Source organism: Microtus ochrogaster, chromosome 24, assembly GCF_000317375.1.
Source record: "Microtus ochrogaster isolate Prairie Vole_2 chromosome 24, MicOch1.0, whole genome shotgun sequence".
In the NCBI taxonomy this organism is placed as follows: Eukaryota; Metazoa; Chordata; class Mammalia; order Rodentia; family Cricetidae; genus Microtus; species Microtus ochrogaster.
This window is the reverse complement of record NC_022024.1, coordinates 2,439,240-2,462,219: the sequence shown is the minus strand read 5'-3', so window position 1 is coordinate 2,462,219 and position 22,980 is coordinate 2,439,240. Positions and strand designations below refer to the sequence as shown.

Here is a 22,980-nt window from a genome sequence, read left to right as displayed (position 1 = left end):
GTGTGAATTTGCTCTCTAGGATAGCATTTGTTATCAGTGACACAATAATGGAAGACACCATATCCTATTGGTAAGTGAAAGGTCCCTAATTGGGTTCAGCATGACACTGAGAGATTGTTGGGGGTAAGAAGTTCACAAGAAGAGTTATTTTGTTAACACCGTGAACAGACAGGCCAGGGCTCTGAGAGTTCAGATGCCAGCACCACAGACAGACAGCATGGCTGGGGCTTTGAAGACTCGGTTCCCTTTTTACAGCTCCTTGAGAAAGAGGGAAGACTGTGGGATCCGACAGCCAGGTTCTCTGATTTCCCAGCAGCAGGCAGGAAAGAGGGTGGGGATCAAGATGTGCGGTCACTTGTACCCCTGCACATAATTCACCTCCCCATGGTAGAAATGCAGGTACCTGATTGTATGCTGGCTGGAGGTTTAAGGACTGTGCTCTATAAGGGGCCCAGATCAGTGTCTGGAGGAGCAGTAGGGCTGTGCCAGGCAGGCACTGTGGTCTGAGAAGTAGCCTGGTATGGATCCCGAAGTTACATAAGAACCTGGATTAGGTACATAAAGTCTCTGAACCTTTGGACAGATTCGCATAATGCTCTCCCTCATTTGAGTTCTCAATTCGATGCAGATATCAGGGATTATTTACCCAGAGTTATGAAGTATGTTTGAAGGCTGGAACAATGGCTCAGCAGTTGAAGGACCTTGGTTCACTTCCCAGAACCCACATAGGACAGTTCACAACCACCTGCAAAGTCCAGTTCTCGGGAACCTGGCAACCTTCTCCTCACATATACAGTAATAAACAATCACATCTTTTAAACCCCTGTGTTTAGGTTGGCTGTTTCTCATCACCATTACAGAAAAAAAAAAAAAGAAGAAAGAAACAAGCCGAACCAAGCCAACATTAGACTAAGGGATGCCTTCCACAAAGGAAGGGTGGGCTATACGTTTTGGCTTGGGGAAGATGGTTGGACAATTTTTATTTAATGTTCAGTAATACAAATGAAGAATCCTTCCATGAGGGTTTCTTTCACCTGTGAGCTCTATTTAGAGACAATTGAAGTGATCTAGGTGGACAAGACCTACGGTTGAAAATAAATTATATACTGTACATTGATTTTATAACTATAGGAATTTATAATTCATAACCCCAAATACATAATTAGATTAAATAATTTGGGATTTTTCAATTAATTCTCAAAGTCTCTCTGACACACTGGGATCTATCCCCTCAACAGGAAAATTTCATCAGCAGTTAGGATACTCACATGTATTAAATCCTCAGGAAGCTCTACATTTGAAGAAAGATACATTTCAGACTTAAAGTTCAAAGGTCAAAGGAACACACAGCAACCTGGCTGGATAAGGTGGCGGAGGTTAGCCTGCTTCATCAAGTGGTTGGCCGGCAAAAGGCAGAAAAGCACTTTCTATAGTTTGAGATTTGCATGGCGGGTTCTCTAGTGTGCTCTCTCCAGATTCCCTCGCTCTTCCCCATCGCCAGGCCCACAGCTAGATCTGCTGGCAGTTCTGTAGGCTTGCAGGGAACACATTCAGCTACGTCAGCTCCTCTCAATGTAAGGGAGGAGGGCAAGGGAAGCCAAAGGTAATCCATGGTTTTTAAACTTTTGGCTCTTGAACGTTTATTTTTAAAGTGTTAATAATAGAGACTGTGAACTTTATTATCAGCTAGAAAAAAAAAAAAAACATTTGAAAAGTTTAGAGAGGAAAAAAAGCCCAGGGGTTTGTTAGGATAATTTTGTTGTTTGATCCCGTGATTTGAGACTTCTGCCCACTAAAGCCCCAGGGTTGAGGGTGGCCTGCTGTGGACCCAACAGGCTGTGAATCTTATGACCCAGTTTGGGAGTGGGGTGGAGGATGGTTAGCTCCTTCTCCACAGAGAGCTGAAAGGCTGTTGGGCAGTGTCTAAGCCATTTCATTTCTGACTCCTTGCATGGCCACTTGTGCAAGCTTACCATGGGCCGCATTTTTCTTGTGTCCTTTTCCTAGGGGTCGATGGGGAGGATGGTGAAGATTGTAAGGTTTCTTCATCTCCTTCTTTCAGCTATTTTCATTGCCACCCTCTCTAGCAGCAAGTGACAGTGACCACAAAGACAAAGGACATTCTGCTGTTTGCTATTTATCCAGGCCAACTGGGAACAGGCACCACCGTCTCTCCGCGGGGCAGGAAGGGCTAAGCTAGATGTGCTGTGGTCAAGCCGCTGGCACTGTAGGTAATGGGGTCTAGAAAAAGCCTTGACCTTGGCGGCTGGACAGGGAGCAGCCTGGCAGTGGGGAGGGGCCTGGGAGGTTCCAGAAGCAGGACTGGGTTTCCTCTGTGACATAGCCTGGAGTTGTTCCTGGCCTCTGTGACTCCACCCAAAGCGCAGGGCTCACAGAACTCCCCCTCAGAAACAAGCACTACACCTTGTGGCTGTCACTAATACATTGCTATAGATTTTTCTGTACCTTCCTCCACGGATGATGAAGGTTTCAATATTTACGTGAGAATATGTCATTGTTTCCTGGCAATGTCCTTACTTTATCCTGCAAATACATGTAAGAATATTTGTTCTATTTTGTAAACCATAGCCTCATCAACAATAGAGCAAAGAGACTTTATTATCTTTGTGGCTTTCACTGTGAGTCACCATCCATGGATGGCCTGGTTGCTATAGAAACACAACTATTAGAAACTAGACAGCAAATGGCAGCCTGGAATGAAGACATAAATAAAATAGGGGGAGAAACCAAAGTATATAGTGAGAATGTTAATAAAATTTTTATTTTCATTTACTTGGGGTCTTTACATCTAAAATAGCCATATTAAGCAATAAAACGAAGAAGAGAAATTCTTAATTTCCCCTCAAATTGGAATACTCTCATTTTTCATGCATTTTAAGTGGGAACAAAAGATCACACCATTTGGGCTCTACTGCTTCGTTAGGATATAAAGTGTCTGATTTCCTGAGACACTTCTATAAACATCCTGCTATATACATTGTCATTGGGGCCTGAGTGGCTCCCATCTGCAGGAAACATGACCTGGGAATTTTTCAACCCAGGTTTCTGTTTATCTTTTTGGCTACAGTTGAATGATTGCATGTTGATTCAAAAGAGAATCTATGAGTGGGTGAAGAGAAAGGCAGGCCTCGCTTTGTTTCTTGTTACAAATATCAAGATGTGCAAATAATGTGAGACAGACAGATGTATTAGCATTCATTTGTATCCGCTAATGACCTTATTCAACACAGCAACCCTCACCTAACAAATGGCTAGTCTTCAAAGCAGAAAAATCAGGCATTAATGAATTGATTTTGATGACTCTGTCCTGCTGAGGGATGTAGCCTGTTTCTGTCAGTGATGAGCACTGCACATGAAGATATTATAATATATAGATATGTACATATACATAACTACTTCAAGTCCTGGAGGCATTGTAGGTAAAACTCAAGACTTGTGGTATTAGGGCAAAGTATAAGTATTAAATCATGAGCCTGTCCCTTTAAAGACAGTGATCGCTACAGGAGGCCAAATTCACAGCCCTAACAAATAAAGCCTCCCTGTAGCTCTCCAATTGGTTGTCCACTGCCAAAAGTTTAGTACTACAGTTGTTCCCATTTTCAGCAGGGACATGGAAAGTCTAAGACACTTGCTCAGAGTCCTACAGCGAGAATATACTGTTGGGCTGACAGGCGTCCAGTATGTAGACTCAGGCTCATGATCTGTTCGCTCTGTAGCTGCAGCTGATCTCTGCCAAGACTAAATAATTTCCTTAATTAGGAAGCAAGTGGAAATCTGGGTGCTTTTTGTTCTCTTTGACTAAGTTCATTCTTTCACCTTCTTAACTTCAAATCATTGTTAATTTCATTTATTAAATGTGACAAACCTTATATTTGAACACATATTTTATTTTTAATGTGTGTGTGTGTGTCCATTTTTCTGTCTGTGTCTGTTTGTTTTCTGTGTCAATGCAGGGGCCCACAGAGGCCTGAAGATGGCATAAGATCCCCTGGAACTGGAGTTACCAATGGCTTTGAGACACCAGATGTGGATACTGGGCATGGAACCTGGGTCCTCTTGCAAGAACAGAACACATCCTTAGACACTAACCTATCTCTACATCCCCCAAGTTTTACATCTGAAAGGACCAACAAGTCAAAATTTATGTGTGCATCACCAGGACATCAAAGATGCTGACTGTGTCTTTTATTGTGGTTTTCTTTATACTGAAGGGTTCAGTTTCCCAACCTTAGAAGAAATGTGTCCTAGAATGGGTAATAGCTGCTCTCCCCAGTACTAGAGGTACTGATGGACTAGAGAGTTCTTCTTGGGATACGAACTCTTAGGCACACAAACTAAAGAGTCAAAAGGCCCCACAACCACCCCATCTTTTGTTGGCGCCACCCTTGGGATTGCTGGGTTTGACATCATTGAAGTAACTTACAGATGCCCCTCTACTTTATCCCCATGGCAGACACAGAAATAGACCCCATCATCTTTAGGTTTCACAGACGCCAAAAAGATACAGGGCATGACATACACTAAATTGTGATTTTGGATCTGGCTGGAAATAGGGGCATTTTCTTTCTTTAAACATGATTAAGATGAAAGATACCCAGATTCTTTAACATAAAAAAAGAGGGGTAGTCTATGTTTCCTCCATATAGAAGCATCCAGCCACTCCTTTTTATACAAATGGAAATGGTCACACTTCCATAGCTTTTTTTTTTTTGTCTATATATGCTTGGCTATCTATTCTAGGAAATATTTCAAGAATGAGAATTGAAGTTCTTAGACTTTAGATTGCTTTTGTGAATTTTTGCCTCCTTGTAGTTTTCTTAATTCTATAGTTCTTAAACGGACACAGTACCAAAGTGCCTTCTAAATATGCATCACTACACCATAGTCTAGTGCAGCTCTTATTCTTCAGGAGTGTGCTAGGTGGAAGTTAATACAGAAATGAGTAACTGCTTAAAGTAAAGAGAGTAAGTGTCTATACATTTATATCATCCCCCCACACACCCCAAGGTCCAGGGAACATCAAGGAAGATGGTGAAGATTGATTATAGGAGCTAGAGGTAGTGGGGACCTGCAGTGAAACAGTATTTTCCCAACATGACAGGCCACTGAACACACATTCATAGCAGCTGTGACTTCCTTTACTAGACCTATACAAGATCAAGCCAGTCCACATTCCAGGAAGAATTGGGAGGGGCACAAAAGCCTCCATTTGCCACCAAGGAGCTATTGACAGTCAAGCTTGCAATTGTTCTTCAAGGTTGCAGGCCCTGGGTAGGTTCAAAGTTCCAGTGGATGCCCCATGCATGTATGGGCAGCATTATAGGAAGTTAGGAAAAGAACATGGAAGAATTCCAAAGTAGTTGGAGAGGGGTTGGAGGCATTTATATGGCTAAAATATATTACATGCATGTATGAACTTTTAAAAGAGTAAATGAAAATAGTATATTAAAACCAAGAAATACATGCAATAGAGGTGATTCTTGGTAGGATAGAATAATAACAAAACTAAAGGAAGCTTTTGGAATGAGAATTTGAAAAGAAATGCTCAAACTTACTGTTTTGAAAGAAGGTTAAGGAATAAAATATGAAATTTATTGGTTAACCAAATTTACAAGACTCATACTCATCACACGAGGGGCAGAGTTTGTACAAAACTGCTTTAGAAGGAATAAGATATGAGCAATAAATGTTTATGCCTGGAGCTACCCAGAGTCGAAAGGCACCTCAAATTTCATTAAAAGAGAAAAGAAACAAAATTGTTATAGGCAAAGCTGTTGTAGGAAAAGGTAGTGCAAGCTAGATCAGTCTGAAGTTATGTTCAGGGTGCACGTTACCACACAGATCATGGGTTTCAGTCATGGTCTTTAGCCAGAGCTATGGGCTACACAGTCTCCCTAACTACCCCACCCCTTAGAGTAAGCACACATTTTGGAGACCAATGGATCGTCTGGTTAGCATTTCACTTACGTGAGCTTTTGAAGTCCTTCTTTTTCAATCTCCTCCTCATCATGGTTCCTCGTGGGCTGGTGGAGTAGAGGCTTCGAGGTAAAGTCCCCATGTTCAGGGAACTCAGGCTGTACGCACTCATGGAGGTTGGGGAGGACGAGGACACCATGGCGGCTGGAAGAGAGTGAAGACTTGGCACAGAGCATTCCTAGGCGGGGCCTGAGCCTGCCACCCTTGCCAATCAGCAACAACCCAAAGAGACATAGGACACAGAGCCACGGTTAGTCAGTACCCACATCATCTGGACGGAGACCAGGCCCTGGAGCCAGCACGTTAGGATCTCAGTCACACGAGTTTGTAACTTTTGAGGGACAGGGTCCTCCACAGCATGTGGGTGCACACAGATTATGAATTTTACTTTAGACAGAGACAGAGATTGGAACAAAGTCCTCCACTGATAACTTAAGACACCAGTGTACACAGTGCCATTTTGCGGGTATTTTCTGACATGGATGATCCACATACATGGAGATCTGAGACCACCATACTTCCATGTTCTGCATTGTCTTAACTGCATATAAAGCCTTCGGAACATTTATACATTTTCTCCCTGTGCTGTTTTTGTGGTGCAGGGGACTGAACCCGGGGCCTCACACATGCAAGGCAGGTCACCTATCATCAAGAGACATTACTGTCTCTGGCATCCTTTTTAAATGACAATGGAAAAGGAGAGGCCAGAAGCCAGAAACGAGACATGTTGTTAGTACAAAGAACTAACAGGACAAGGGAAAGCAGGCAACACGCATGAACCAGAGATGTAGTGAGTTAGGGAAGGAGGCATAAGGAGACTCTAATATAGACCAGGGCGAGAAAGCGTGGAACGTTACGAGGACTGTTTGGAGGAGGCGCTTTCGGGAAAGCCAGGGCTGGCACTCTGCAATGGTCTGGGTGGTACGAGTTATGGTGATGGTTGGTGTGAAGGCTGCACGGGTTGCTGGCCCAGGATTCCCAAGGAAGTTGTCTGTTGCTCCTTTGAATTTTCACTGCCCATATGAAGTGATGATGAGGAATAAGAAAACAAAGAACCGAGAAACAGAACAAAATGAAAAACAAAAGAAAAAAAAAAGAGGAAAAAGTAACTGAATTGCACAAATTAAAAAAAAGACAAAGAAAAATTGTTAACAAAAATGAAAGCTGCTCGTAAGGGGGGCGGGGGAATCTATTTGGCTTTGCCATTTCTCAGCGGTCAGCATAAGAGATGATTAACACCAGCCACGGAGACTTTTCATCTTCCTGAGAATAATGTGTGTCTTTCTCCCAGTCCATCTTTTCTCTCTTTAAGATGACTACTGAATCAATTTCTAATCTCCCCCTGCGCTTCACTGCAGAGATTAAAAAACATTTTTTTTTTTAAACTTAAAAGTCATCCCCATACAGATCTATGGCACACGATAAGTAATTAAAGCTTTGAAAATCTCGGTCAGTTAGGAGCACTTCTTTGAAGAGAAAGAGGAGAAGGAACAGTTTATCATGCTGACTTGTGATGTGTGGGCTGTAAGACTCACAGGCACAATTTACTACCCCGATGTTTTAATTACACTACTATCCATCACGGGCACTTGATTTTCCTCAACAATAAACCGTAGACATCATCTGTGCTTATCAGAATCTTTTTTCTTTCCTGATTAATAAGGAGAAAAGTTTCAATGTATTTTTGTAATTTTTTAAAAAGTTTATTTGCATGAGAAACATTTGGTTTCATGTTATTATATTTTATTCATATAGCATCAAGATTGTAATGAGTTTAGCTTCAAAGTTAGCAAGTTTCCATTCTGAATTTGCTGTTGTTAAGAGTTGAGTTTTATGGTGGGGATGTGGTGCGATTGGCAGATTGCTCCTTCAGCTTACAGGAGCCCTGGTACTCAGTGTGCACGGCCCAGGCATGGTGGCACGTGCCTATAATCCCAGCACTCAAGAGGTGGAGGCAGGAGAATCAAAAGTTTAAGGCCTTCACAAGCTACATAGCAAAGATGAGGTCAGCCTGGGCTCTATTTTTTAATTTTAAACTTTATTATTAAAATGTTGCAAAAATGTTCATACCCTGAAGTTAACCAGACCAAAGACTTTGCCTTCAAAAGCAGGAAAAATTAAAATTCTCTCTGGCATTCTGGGAAAGGAGTAGTAGTATCTCTTTGTCACTGTGTCTGATAGGAACATTTTCACTGAATGATCTCGAAGGGCCCAAAACAGCCGTGAACTCTGATTGGCTTTTAGGATTCTACAGCTAAGAATCTGCATGGGTCGCAGTAGTTCCTCCCAGAAAGTGTTTGAAGGCTTTGCATGCATGCAAGCAAATGAATGTTCTAAGGCAAGGGCTTGGGAGGGCATCACTATTCTCATTCTCTCTGGAGGGGGGAGTCACAGCAAATGCTCTAGTATGGACAGATCTGGAGTGAGCCTGCCCTGGGCTTCACTGACTTGCCTTTGTCCTATGCCTCCTCTTTGATCTTGCCAGCTACTCAACCTCTCAGCTCCCATGTTTTCAGAGTCACCGATCATGAAAACATCTATTCCTGCGGTGGGAATTCTGCACATACATGTTCAGCATGGTGCTGATCCACAGAACACAGCCAAGGAGCTAGGAGAGAGACAGCACCGTTTCTCCCTATGGTGCCATCTACTTGCCGACAACAAAACGCCGTTAAAGGAAATACGCGATCTTTGTCAACAGATTTTACTCTCTTGACACTTAGATTTTTAGAAGACTTGTCAAAAGTCTGTAAAAGCAGCCATTTTCACAGCTGCTATAATCTCATGGTCTGGAACTGGACCTATCCTTCTGCAGGAATAGCTGGTTTGGGATCCCCGTGTCCATGAATTCCCTGGGTCTCACCTGCCATCTCCTTCGAGACCAGTGAAGTACTGCCACACTTGGCCCTCAGACCCACATCCTGCACTTGAGGATCTACAACACATGTGGGGGAAACTTTTAAATGTATGTGTTCAGCCATGTCATTCCTGTGTCCATGGCTTATGGTGCAAGGAGAATCAGTCTATACTTTCTAATTTTTTTTTTTTTTTTTTTGGTTTTTCGAGACAGGGTTTCTCTGTGGTTTTGGAGCCTGTCCTGGAACTAGCTCTTGTAGACCAGGCTGGCCTCGAACTCACAGAGATCCGCCTGCTTCTGCCTCCCAAGTGCTGGGATTAAAGGCGTGTGCCACCACTGCCCGGCTTCTAATTTTTTTAAAAAAGCTTGATTTATTTAATATGTATACATTTATTTATTTAATATGTATACATGCTGCAGGTCAGAAGAGGGCACCAGATCTCATTATAGATGGTGTGAGCTGCCATGTGGTTGCTGAGAATTGAACTCAGGACCTCTCGAAGAGCAGTCAGTGTTCTTAACCACTGAGCCAGCTCTCTAATTTTTTTCTTGGATCATTCACCATTCATATCTTCCAGCCACACTGGACTAATGCCTCTTTGAACAAGCTGGCCACCTTCCTTTTTTCATTGTGGCTTCTGTGCCTACTTGGTTCCCTTCAGCTGCCTGTATGGCTAGCTCATTATTGAGGCCTTAACTCTGGTGCTCTCTCTACGGAGGAACTGATGCTGACCTTGCTGGCTGAAGCAGTTGCCACTGTCATGTTGGCTTCCACTAACTGTATCCTGCACATCCCTTATTACTGTCTGAAATGGCTCTAACACACAATGCATGTTAACAGTCTCTTTATATGCGCACCCTGGAAGAATACAGCTCTGTTCGTCTCGCTTCTGAGAGACTAGAATGGTACCCAGGACATAATGATTGACATTCGCGTGGCAGCAGCTTTTTCCTTGAGATAAAGGTGCATCTTAGGCAAGACATTAGTGGTTTTTGCTCCCCACCATCTTTGTTTTAGTTTGTGGCACAGGACACCTTGTAGCAACATACAGTGCTGCTAATTTACAACCACAGCCTATTGTCCTCTTTACAAAGGGTTGTCTGTGTTTTTAATGAAGCCCGGTAGGAGTGAATGCACTTCAGAATTCCACACCCACCTTAGCTCTTTACTGAGGACTTCGAAACGTCTATTCGAACATCTATTCGAAACGTCAAGCCAACTCAGTGAGCCCATAAGGCAGGTACTGCCAATCACCTATTGTGTGTTTATCCCCGTGCCAGGCGGTAGGCAGGCACTCATGTACTTAGCTATGCAATCGCAGCTGTACATGTTCATTGAGCCCTCTCTGCATCCCAGATGCTGTGTTAGCTGCCTTTCCATGGAGAGTCTCAGGCAACGCTGCTTCTGGTGTTCGGATGAGGTGAACATTACCATAACACACACTTTATAGATGAAGAACCTGAGACACAGAAAAAAGTTGGGTAGCTTTCTTAAGGTTCCACGAGGTGGCGTCAGAATGAGATCTCTGGAAGTCTGCTCTAGAGCCTGGCCCACTGAACTGAATTGCCTCTTCCTGTAGAGGCTCCTAAAGCCCTTCTTCATCTGAGACAGCAAGCTGAACACACAATGCTTCCTGTGCCAGTGTGCTGTGGCATTGCTGCTCCAGTCTCAGATGCATACGCCATCCAGGGCCGCTACAGTCTCAGATGCATACGCCATCCAGGGCTGCTACAGTCTCAGATGCATACGCCATACAGGGCTGCTCCAGTCTCAGATGCATACGCCATGCAGGGCTGCTACAGTCTCACTCAGATGCATACTTCATACAGGGCTGCTACAGTCTCAGATGCATATGCCCTACAGGGCACTCTCTTTGTTTTCCCAATTATGTTCTCTTGCCCTGCCAGGATGTCTGAGAGAATGGGTCACAACTAGTTTGGTGGTTGTCCCTGGAGATCACAGAATGGAATATTCTGCTTTAAACAGATTAAGTCTAGTGACCCTGGCCACACTTGCTTCCCTACAGCCCCCTTTCCTTCAGTCAAGTTTATGTCTCCTAAAGACCTGCAGTGGGAAAAATTCCAACCTCAATGAAAACTGTTTTTTTTAATTGTATGTTGGGGATGTAACTCAAGACCATACACATGCTTAGACAAGCATGTTTCTCCGAGCCGCACAGCCTTCTCTGAAAAGGCCAGCATTGCCAGTGTTCTGGAGACTGCTGTCTACCAGGGAAGGGGATAGTGGATCTCTTATCCCCAATGGGCTCGGCCTCTTTCACACTGTTTTGGAATTACTGTGATGAATGCTTTGTTGCTAACCGAATTTGGAAAATGTTGGATCTTCATATTTTCATGAGATAAGAGACACGGGGCCCAGGCATCACAGACTGGAAAAACCAATCAGAACTTATATTTTTGGAAGAATGGTGAAAATATGTCAGACTGAACTAATACAAGATATAATTATGTTTAGGTGCCATTCTTTATTTCTTTTAGTGTCTGCTTTTAACATAAAACTTAGGGGAGACACTCATAAGCTAAATAAGGTAGACAGTCAGCTCTAGCCTGCTAGCCTCCTACCGTACACATATGACATCAGCACTTCCAGGAAAAGAAAAACAATGTGTTCTTGTTCCATACAGCTCAGATTATAAATTCTTCATCTTTTCAAATTATTTTAACATTTCATGAGTTGGAAATTATTTGAACTATTAGGATTTGTATCAGGGTAGAAAAAGTAAAATAATGAGGTTGCTAAAAAATAAAAAACAGTAAAGTTTTGAAAGGGTTTGCTCACATTTCTGATTTACTGATTCCAGACATGAGGTGCATCTTCCTAAAATAGTACAGCATGCAATCTTAAGCCTTCTGTGCCCCAAATCCAGTGGTGACTTCATATACACCAAGAAGACACTTACACAGTTTAAGACATCCCTGCCTTGAGGGCTTGGGGTGAGACCTGCGTGCGTTCCCACATCCCTAGCCTCAGCATCCTATTGCTCCTTGGAGCCTCCATTTGACTCTGCTGATTTCCAATCCTAACCTGCGAATGTTGCACCATTTCCCCACTCCAATGTGTCAAATTAAAATCTGATAAGGGCAGCGTGCTCTACTAGAGATTATCATTAGCTCCAGGGCTGTCTAAGCTCCATTTAATTAAAAAAGGTTGCATCCAGCTGACTCAACCAGTAGGAAAATTATTTCATCCTCTTTTTTTTTATCCCCCTGTAGAGAAGAGCAGCGCCTTTTAGAAGGTGAGAAACGCAATGCAAATGACCTTCCCACAAGCAACATTCCAGGGTTAGAAAACTCAGCTGTTGCTAACTGTAGAAAAGCGCATACTCCTCTTTCAGTATAACTGGACCAAAGTGGGGAAGCCTTCCTGTTCCCAGGACTGAAAAGGGGCGGTGGCCTGCGCTTTAGTAAATAAGTGGGAACGGGAGTATGAAGGAAGACTCCACCAGAAACACCGACTTCCTGGATTCGTGACTCCAAGTCTTGTGTTTGTTAAAGATGCCCGAGTGGATGGTTTTATGCATTGAGAAAACTTATCTGGACCCTACGGCCAAACAGTGAGGATGCAGATTCCCTCTGCTGACTCTATTTACCACAAGGGGCCTACCATTCTCATCCCCCTGGCATGAAGTCTGGCCAATGTGTTCTTTATCTTGGGGTATAAATATTCCAGAAAATAGACAAAAAAACTAGACATCAGCCCTTCATGCAACTGTCTTTTTCTGATGACTATTTAATATATTGGCCGTTAATATTATTAATATGAATTTGTTTTATTTTACTTTAGAATAGTATAAACATTTCATTGAGAGACTTAATGATGCCGGGAATAGGCTTTATATAAAAGCCAACACTATCTGAAGTCCTTGGCAAGGCAGCTCTTTCTGGCCTCCTGGCTGCAAAGCGTGCTTTGGGTTTTACTTTTTTCTTCCTTTGTTTGTTTTATGAGTCTTCATGCTTGCTTTCATTGTCCTTGACAGTCAAAATTCCCTGTGACCACCAGGAAGTCAAATCATTTTCCTTCTCCTAATACTCACTTTACATCAAAGTTTAAGCAAACACAAAAAAATCAAATAGTTTGAGCCTCAGATTTCAATCTCAGAATTTCTTTCTTCTGTTTCGGGCTTTCCACTGACTATAAATGCTTGTAAAGGGGACCCTGCAGATACAGCAGGGTGAAGGAAGCCAACCTAATGGTATAATAAAGGGAGGAGCATGTGTCTTCCCGACTCTCTGCAAGAGCGAGAAAGAGAGAAGGGTGCAGAAGGCTCGTCTCACCATGGTCAGGTCCCTTCAGGGCCAGGCGGGTCTGATGGTGCGGGAGAATCTCCAGCTTCACCTGGTCGGTGGTGTTGGCCAGGAACTGGGTGGCTTCGGCGAGTGTACAGTACTCCATGCTCGTGCCGTCGATGGAGAGAATGTGGTCTCCTACATGCAGCGCCCCACATCTGTGGAGAGGAAACACAGCAGCATGGAAAATCCTTCTCTTCAGAATGAGACTTTGATGTTCTACAGAGTTAGAGCCGTAAGGAATTATCATTACTTTCAAAAATTGAATGTTAGTAGAAAATATTACCTGTTATATTTTAGCCATGTCAGGTCTGAATTGGAACGGAAAATTTTTGTGGAAAAGGCAGAAAAATCTGAAGGAATGATTTTTCTTATTTTCTTATCTTTGAAAATATTTTGTCCTTAAACATTTTGGGGTGGGATGGGGAAGAGGAAAGAGGGGTGAGGAGAGGAGAGGAGAACTTTTTCCTCCCGAGTTTCTTCTCTTTTTTCTCTTAGGCTCTTCTATTCACAGTTAGCATCTTAAGATGTGCTGCAATGAACTGGCCTACAGTCTCATGTATGAGGATGATGAGGAGTTTCAGTTACTGCTTCCTTCAAATCTTTTAAAAGAGGCTTCAATTTACCAGTTCTTTATTATGGCCCTCTGTTGTTGTTTTTTAAAATCTGGAGTCAAACATTAATTAGCACAAAATAGAAATTACGCAGGACTTAAGAGTAATGAAAGCAGACTTACATGGGGAGTTGGGGGAAAGCTAGGGGGAGGGGTCTAGCTGCTACACCTTGCTGGAGAAGATACCGGTTGGCTATTGGATGAACTGAAAGCACTAGACACAGCAGTCAGCACCCAGTCAAGTGGACAGCTCCCCACACTGGTTACCCATTGTGGAATGAAACCAAAACAAAACAGAGGCAGGCAGCTGAAACACCCTGCACTAGCGACCTGGAGAAGGTGCCTGCGTCAGTGGCCACCACTGTGACTAACTGCACAGAGTGGGTAACAATGGTGCTGTAGGGCACCCACTCCTTGGGTTGCTGTGCAACAGCAGGGCCAAGGGAGAAGGAGCCTGGAAATGTAAATGGTGGATTAGCTGAGTCCAGCCAAGGGTTTCCATGGTGAGAATCTCCTGGTAAGGGCAAGAACATTTCTAGACCAACCTTCCGTCTGGAAATAGTGGTCTATGGTGACTCACTTCAGGTGCTCAAGCATGGAAAGTGGGGTTTTCTTACCTGGAGCTGTAAAATAATTTTATTACATGAAAAGGCAGTCTTTTTGCCTCTTCTATCTTTATCTTACAAAGATAAAATGTGAATCAGGAAAATGAATTTCATTTTTATCATAACACTGTAATGGTGTCTAAGGGACCCTTGACTGGAGGTTGTGAAGCCATGAAGATTAACAAACTATGTCAGTATCAGGCTTGTCTTTAAAAAGCACATTATTCTAAGAATATTGTATTACCCACTTTCCGAAAAGGGCTCATATCTTCTGACCGCAGAATTTAATTGTTAATGATGCAGAAAAACCCATGACCTCTCTGAACAGGGCTGGATAAAGATCAGTGCTTTTAGCATGTAACAAAACCAGAACTTATTTTTCTGAGGGCACAGTAAATAAATGTGTGTGTTTGTTTTTCTATTGAAAAAGAACACGCCAGAAGTCTGGATGAAGTGACATCTCATAATGAAGTGGCTGATGAGGTAGTTATGATTTTAAGGATAACAGCAGAAAGTTGTTTTTTTATGTGAAATTTGTAGAAATTGGCAACAGGGCTCTTTTTTCTCTCTCTGTGTAAAAGTATGTAAGTGTGCATATGATATGAGTGTGCATATCATGACATTATTAAGCACATACACAGTGCTGATCAGCAGACATTTGCTGCGACACTCACCTGTCTGCAATACTTGCAGATTTGATTTTGTCTATGACGATGACCTGTTTGTTACAGCACACTGAGGTAGTTAGGGCAACCCCAAGGCTGGCACCAGGAGTTTTGGCAACTTCAACTAGTAGTGGCCCGGATGCTGTTGCCACAGAATCTGTCAAAGAATACATTTCAAAAAATAAAACAAGATAAAGCAAGTAAACAAACAAAAAGATAAAGAATGTCTAATCTGGTGTTGGTTTGATGATTTTAACCACTAAATTCAGGTATGTTTCTACCACACAGCTTGAGGGCACCTTCTCCGTAGAGCTGTCAGTGTGTGTACACGCCAGTCCCTGGCACTAGATTTCAGTCTTTGTGACAGCGAGGATAACATCTCATGGATCAGTTTGTGCTCTACACTGCTTGGGACGGTACCTGGAACACCCTAGATTTTCTTTAAAATAAATTAATTCAATACATAAGCAGAACTTGCTATGTATGCACACATTTATGTGTATTGATTCATGGAGGGTGAATAGAAAGAAGGGGTAGATGGAAAAGAATGGATGGGAAAGGGTAAAGAAGGAAAGAATGAACGAGAGAGAGAGAGAGAGAGAGAAAGAGAGAGAGAGAGAGAGAGAGAGCAGATAGATGATATCTCTAAATTGTCAAATAGCAGGCAAACAGGGTATAATTTATAAACACATGGGACCTACATTAGGGTTTTCTCCATCTCAGGAGTGACTCTGCTTTTTAAAATTTTTTTATTCTGCGCTACTTCAACCCATCTTTCGAAATATCTAAACCTCTGGGTGTCTCTTTCCCATTCATGGCCTGGTCTGGTACTTCTCATACGTGTTCCGACAACCAGCATTATTCCTGCTATTGTAGCACACACTTCCCTGTCAATAGGCATGTCTACATGTGATTGCATGCCTTTGTCCCCTGCCTGATGGTGAGCTTACTCTGAAGGCAGACACTGTCTTGTCGATCCCCATCATCTCAGTGCCCAGTGTATTGATCAGGACCAGAATATCTATGGTTAGAAGCCGTTACCTTAATGAGCAAGAAAAGTGTATTTGATATCATCATTTAATTCTAGCGCTCTAGAGGAGTACTAGGCAGGTGGATCTTCGAGTTCAAGGACAACCTGTTCTACATAGTGAGTTCCAGGCCAGCCAGGGATAAATAGTGAATCCCCTTCCCCCACCAAAGTCTTTGATGCTCTTTAAAGCAAAGGAGAGACAGGTGCTATATTGGAAAGAGTCTGGAAATAGAATTTAAAAGGTTTGCATTTAACCATAATTTTTATTTGAATCATGGTGCCTTATACAAGTTACTAAAGCTTCCTAAGTCTGACAGCTTTCCTATAAATTGGAACTTGACTACAGTGTTTATTAAAATCAAATCAGTGCATATAGACTGTTATTACTGCTGATATTTTATGACCTCAAACATTCGAGAACATCTCATCATATTTGCAGGATTGCATGCTGGTGAACGGTTTTGTCTGTGTTCCTGCTGCTCCTGTGTTTGAGATTTCATCAGGTTGCTGCTGTGGTCTTCGTCACCGAGGCACGACTCTGCGACTGTTAACTGGGAAGTCTGTGTTTTTGCGGTGGAAACATGGGCACAAGGCGCTGATTCATGAAGCTGGAAAGTTGGCGTGTGACAGCTGTCTCCAGTGTGAGATAAATGAGGTTTCTCTTAAATGATGTAAACGTACATGCTGATGACATGCAGACTCCAGGTTTAAGGTGTTTTAGTTTCCTTTCATGCAGCGTTGGCACAGTGACCTTTCAGAGACTCCATACAGGAACACAAACACTGCTACACACAATATGGCCTTGGTTATTCTCTTAAACCATGGAGCCATACTCCTTGACCCACTCTATCTGGCATCTTCCCTACCTGCAAAACCAGAGTGTCACAGAGACAATTCTGGCAAGTTGTGCTTCCAGCTCAACATGTAGCTCAGTCCTATGGGACCACAGCTGCATTGGCTTCTGCATGATGACATGGAGGAAGCTGTTCCTTAGGCAGCTAATTCTGTAGAGGCGGAAGCCCCTTGAGCTTAGTTTTCTTCTTTGAAATGAATTTGGATTTCTCACATGATGGAGATAGCAGTGGGTGCAGATTTGCCTTCAGGATCAACATTCCTATCTTCTCAGGAGAGCACAGGAGGGTGGTCATCAGTGGCACTGAACACTTTCAACAATTTCAGCTACTGTCTCAGTAACAACCTGAATGCTTTTTCTGTCTTGAAACTTCCCCCATCAAACAAATTAGTTCCTTATCTTTAAATGTAACCCGACTCACGTTCTCAATGCATAGGTAAAATGAGGCCAGATTTGTGACCAAAATATTAGACCAAGGGGCCCCTAGTCCTGATAGATCCCTGTTCTTTTGTAAAACCATATAAACTGACCCTGTATTGTATACATGTCTCTTGGCATTCTTGCCTTCTGAGCTCCCAGGAGAGTGTTCGACTAAGCTTTGCTAATAGCACTCCAGGAATTTCTAACCCTAAGTCCCAAACTCTTTCACATTCTTTCTGAAAATCTGTTCCAAACACCTAAGAACCATGATCAGGTTTATTCCAGCAATCACTCCCTATTCTCAGCCTTACTATAAAAAAGAAGCATAAAACATATTGGGGCCATTTGGATTTTGGAGATAGCACATTCTTCACTCGGGGGGGGGGATTATTTTGACCCATATTCCAAGTGATTTGAAAAGCTGCTAATTCTGAGTGGGACCTAGAAATAGGGAAAAGATCTTCATCAGGCCCTGGCTGCTGTGTAGGCTGCTTTGCTACTTAGGCCATAAGATCCAGCCAAATGGATCCTTCTCACAGTACCACACATGAACCACAGCAGAGGCCACTGGGATTTTAGAGCAAGGCCCCGATGTCACATGCAGACAGATCATTGGTCTCTCTTTGAGAGACATCTTCAGGCCTGCTACTGGTCATTAAAGGGGCTGAACATTTGACAATTGTCTATGAAGTTATGAGCTCTGATCTGCCTATCTTGAGCTAGGTTTCTCTGAGTCACCAAGCTATAAAGTTTGGTATGTGTAACAGCAACCTATCACTGAATAGAATGATTTGATGATGCATATATGATATAGTCAGAGCATGTCTTGAAGGCACAAACAAGTTACATGAAGAAGTTGGCAAATGCCTTCTGTCCCCAAGTATGCATCTATAGCCTATAATTGGTGTATTAAAGAAGAGAAGACTAGGGCCTAGTTTATGGATGGCTCTGCATTTTATGCAAGAATCACCCATGAAGACATAAGTTTCTGTCCCACCTGGTGCTGCAGCTGTTCACTCCCAAATAAACACACAGAAGCTTATATTATTTATAAACTGTTTGGCATATTAGCTCAGGTTTATTATTAACTAGCGCTTACTGCTTAAATTAACCCATAATTCTTCTCTATGTTTAGCCATGTGGGTTGGTACCTTTTCTCAGTGAGACATTCTCATCTTACTTTCACTTTGTCTGCCTTGAGACTATGTATCTGCCTTTCCTCTTCCCAGAATTCTCTTCGTCTGGTGGCCCTGCTTACTGCCTGGTTACTGGCCAATCAGTATTTTATTAAAACCAATATGAGTGACAAATCTTTACAGTGTACAAGAGCATTGTCGCATAGTACACCCAGACATGCACAGCTGCAGCATACAGCCCCCTTAGGTGGGTTTCCCTGAAGGACACCAGTGAATGTAGCCCACATGGTTGCACATTGCGCTTGGAAGAAGTGGTCAGATATGTGATTATATCCTGACCCATGAGCTGTAACCAATGGTTTGGCAGGATGCTTTGGGACCTGAGAGGAAAATGATTGGGAAATAGATGAGAAAGAAGTATGTGGATAGATTTCTCCAAATGAGAAAGCGAGAACCCCTCTAGGTGGCTGAGGTGCTTGCTAAAGGTGGAGGAAACACAGAAGAGGTCGTAGAGGAACGTTGTTATAAATATCATCTAAGGACGCATGGAAAGTTATAGAAATGAAGACTACAATTACCACCAGAATTTCTGTCTTGTTTGTTCGGAATGTTTGTGCATAGATACACATGTTTAAGAATATATTTGGTTCCCCCATATTTTTCTACTATTTAATGTAACATTTATTGAGACAATATCAGGGGCCAGCTGTTGCAAATCCATATTATCATATTTAAGTTATGGGACATTAAAGGAATAAGCATTCCTCAGGGGTTTGTGCCACTTATTCTGGGGATGGAAAGTAGTGTGTTTATGTTTATACATCACTAGTTATACTGTATGTCCTGGTTATTTTTTTTTTAACTTGGTATAAGCTAGTGCTATCTGGAAAGAGGATGCCTCAATCAGATTGCATGCAGGAAGCTCCACAGAGCATTTTCTTGATTGACGGCTGGTGTGGGAGGGTCTAGCACACTGGTAGCAGTGCTACTCATAGGCAGCAAGTCCTAGGAGGCATAAGAAAGCAGGCTGACCCAGCCCATGGGGAGCAAAGCAGTAAACAGTATCTTTCCAAGGCCTCTGCTTTCGTTTCTGCTCCAGGTGGCGGTTTGGAGCTCCTGTCCTGATTTCCCTTCATGATGGACTCTAAGCTGAAATAAGCCCTTTCCCTGCCCAAACTGCTTTGGGTCACAGTGTTTTTATCACAGCAACATAAAGCGAAGTTAAGTATCATGTTAGGTAAGGTTATGTTGTTATTCCTTTCATCTGAAAATTAAGCAGACATACAGAAGTATGACCAAGTAGCAAGTTGATAAGGGGTGGGTTCATGATTGTTAATCTTCCTTGTCAACGTGATTGATCTGAAATCAACTAAACTAAGGACCAAACTGCTGGGTACACTTGTGAGAGAATTTCTTGATCAAATATTTTGAAAGTGGGAAGCCCATGCTAAATGTGAACAGTACTTGCTACTGTGTGTGTGTGTGTTCGTGTGTATGTGTATGTGTGTGATGTATGTATGTGTGTGCGTGTGTGTGCGTTTGTGTGTGTATGTGTGTGTATGTATGTATGTATGTGTGTGATGTATGTGTGTTTATGCGTGTATGTATGTGTCTGTCTGTATGTGTGTGTATGTGTGTGTGTTTGTGTGTGTGTTGTTCTTTGTTTTTCAAGACAGGGTTTCTGTGGCTGTCCTGGAACCTGTTCTGTAGACTAGAACTGGCCTGGAACTCTTAGATATTCCCCTGCCTCTGCTTCCCAAGAGTGGGAATGGGGAGAAGCCCAGATGAAAGAATTCCAAGGGGAAAGCTGTGCTTTCTGCTCCATTGCTTCATATCTCATGGTGACTTCATCTATCCTGTTTTTGAGTTCACCTACCCTATGGATGTTGCCACTGTCTTACATTTTTCCCACTGTTATCAGAATCCAGCTTTGTCAGACTTTCAAGATGGACTAAAGGAAAACCTGTGGCTCTCCGGGAATTCTTACAGTGCCCGCTTGGGACTGCTGAAGTATTCAGCCATGTGAACCGAGAGCTATTGGGTTCTCAGCCTCTCCAGTGTGGGAACAGTCACGGTTGGACTACCCAGACAGTATCATGTGAGTGAATCTAATAAATTCCTCATAAATATATATACCCTCTATTGGCTCCATTCCACTAGACAACTCTGAATAATGCATAAGGATTCTTGTATTACCACTTTCCTAAACGCCTAGCAATGTTGAAACAACTCAGTACGGAAAACTAGCAATATTGAAAAGAACTCAGCAAAGATTTCTCTTCTTTAGGGTTGGTTTCTATTCCTTCCATTTCAGAATTCTTTCTCATTAATACCAGCTGGAAAGAGCCAGTGACCTTACTCTACAGAAGCAGCTTTGTGGTCCTGAGCCTATTGTTACTGTGCTCGTGAGCCCCGCTCTGTGGTGACTGCTACCGCGGGCTAATTTCCTGGTCTCCTGACATCATGTTGGGTGAGCTAGATTTTTTTTTTAAAATCACTACCTTTGTAGAATTTTTGAGTCATCAATTATTATTTATCAAACCACTTCCTTAACTCTGGGTTTGAAAAAATGGGTCTGTGGGACAGTGATCACTCCTACTCCTCTTCACAGCCCTGCTGGACCTGATCGTAAATTTATTTTGCTTTAAAAATGAAAGCAATGAGGCTTTCATGTTATTTATTACTTAATGTATTAATTTTTCTACTTGGTACTATAGTGGAAAATTTCACAACATGAAATGTTTTATGAACAAGTTCATTTAAAATATTGAAGAAAATTAAACTGTGCATAACATAGAGATGAATCATAAGGAATTTTATGCTTACTCTTGGGTCTGATCTCTCCTCAACTTTACAACATACATACAAATGCTTTACAAATCAGAAAAATACTCAGACTGAACACATTCTTCATCTTACTCCAACTATTTTGGGTAATGGAAACTCAGAGCCTCTATCAAGATTAACAATCAGATTTAAAAGAGCCTATCAATAAATAAAAAGTTCTTTATGATCACTTTAGTTAATTTTTTTCCTAGAATACAGATGTGTCAAAATATCCCCTTGATATATGAATGTTTATAATGTTTTAATTATAATAAAGACTAAATATTAATTTTTTCTTAGAGAAAGAAACAATAGGAACATGGTACCACACATGATTGAGGCAGAAGATACCAGATCCTTTGCCACCATGAATTTAAAAGCAAAAAACCCCACATCACAGCTATTCCCAATCTATATAGGTATATAGCTATACCTAGGTGATTGGAACCCGGAATAAAGGCCTCTCTTCAAGGAGTATTGTTGTTGAGGATTTAGGAGAATAGCATACGCAGTATTTGCACTTGAGGGACATAAATGTAGAAGTAATGGGTCTCTTTTAAAGTAAAATGCTTCAAAATCCTAAGACAAGGAAAGGAAAGTTATTGTAAAGGGAAGAGGCATTATAGTTCAGGGCTAGTGGCCAAGAGAGTGATCCATGCTGAACTCATCACGTGGCTGTGGCCATTGACTGCAGAAGACCCCATGTTCTTTATTCCTAACTTTAGGAGCTATCTATAAAAGCAACCAGTTTACAGAGCAGCAGTGACACCACATATGTCAGAGACCACTGGTCATCTAGAGAGAAAAAAATTCAAGGAAGGCTGAGAACTAATTTCATAAAGCACATAATAGCTAGAATAAACCTCTTCAGCTTCTACTAATGAGAAGAGATGAACTGCAGACCGTAACTGGGATTCTAGACAACCGATGATTCCGAAGACGGAAAAAAATAGCTCAGGATTAACGTTCTCTTATGGACTTAGAAACATGAACCAACAGTTGGAGGGATGGTGTCCAGTGTTCAGACATACACACCATAACATAGCATTTTCACATCAAGCGGTTTTCAGATCAGAACTGTAACTTTCTAAGAGATCATATCAGGATGAAACTTTTACCCATGTAGTCAAAGAACTGCAAGGAAAACGGGATAGAGATCCGACATAAAGATTATTGTGAATTAGAGACGACAGCAAGCTGGGCAAAAATTCATTCTCCTGCTCTCCATGGTGGCCTATACTTTCACATGCTGCCGTCATTACTAAATTGAATTTTTCAACATACATCTCTGTCCAGCTCTCCTGCCATGTAGAATGGTTCTTCCCCATGTCCTAATCAGGCCAGACACATGTCCCAACCCGAAGGGCAAGTTCATCCACTCCATCACTTCTCCAGACTTGCTTCTCCACATAAGGGCTCACATTGTTCTACACCACAGAAACTGAACCCAGGAGTCACCCCCCAGCCTTGTATTCTTGACTGCTCTCCCTGATTTATCTTGAGTCTACTTTTGAAACAATGCTCAGCTTTGCTTTTACTTGCTGTGTGCATATTCACCTTTTTAGTTCGACTTGCCACAGTCTTACATTCCAGATCCTTGCATGTGTTATACCTTCCCAATTCAAAGTGATCTTTCAAAGATGAACTCTTATTTTAGAGCCAGTGGTTAA

At 42.2% G+C, this 22,980-nt stretch overlaps 1 protein-coding gene across 1 annotated transcript in view; it reads right to left on the bottom strand.

The window, feature by feature from the left end:
* Positions 1-22,980, bottom strand: part of Grip1 (glutamate receptor interacting protein 1) — a 263,579-nt gene that overhangs the window by 83,052 nt on the left and 157,547 nt on the right. Inside the window, 4 exon segments of the mRNA XM_005357916.3 lie at positions 5,989-6,141; positions 6,855-7,010; positions 13,151-13,320; positions 15,055-15,202. Coding sequence (XP_005357973.2) covers positions 5,989-6,141; positions 6,855-7,010; positions 13,151-13,320; positions 15,055-15,202 — 627 coding nt within the window.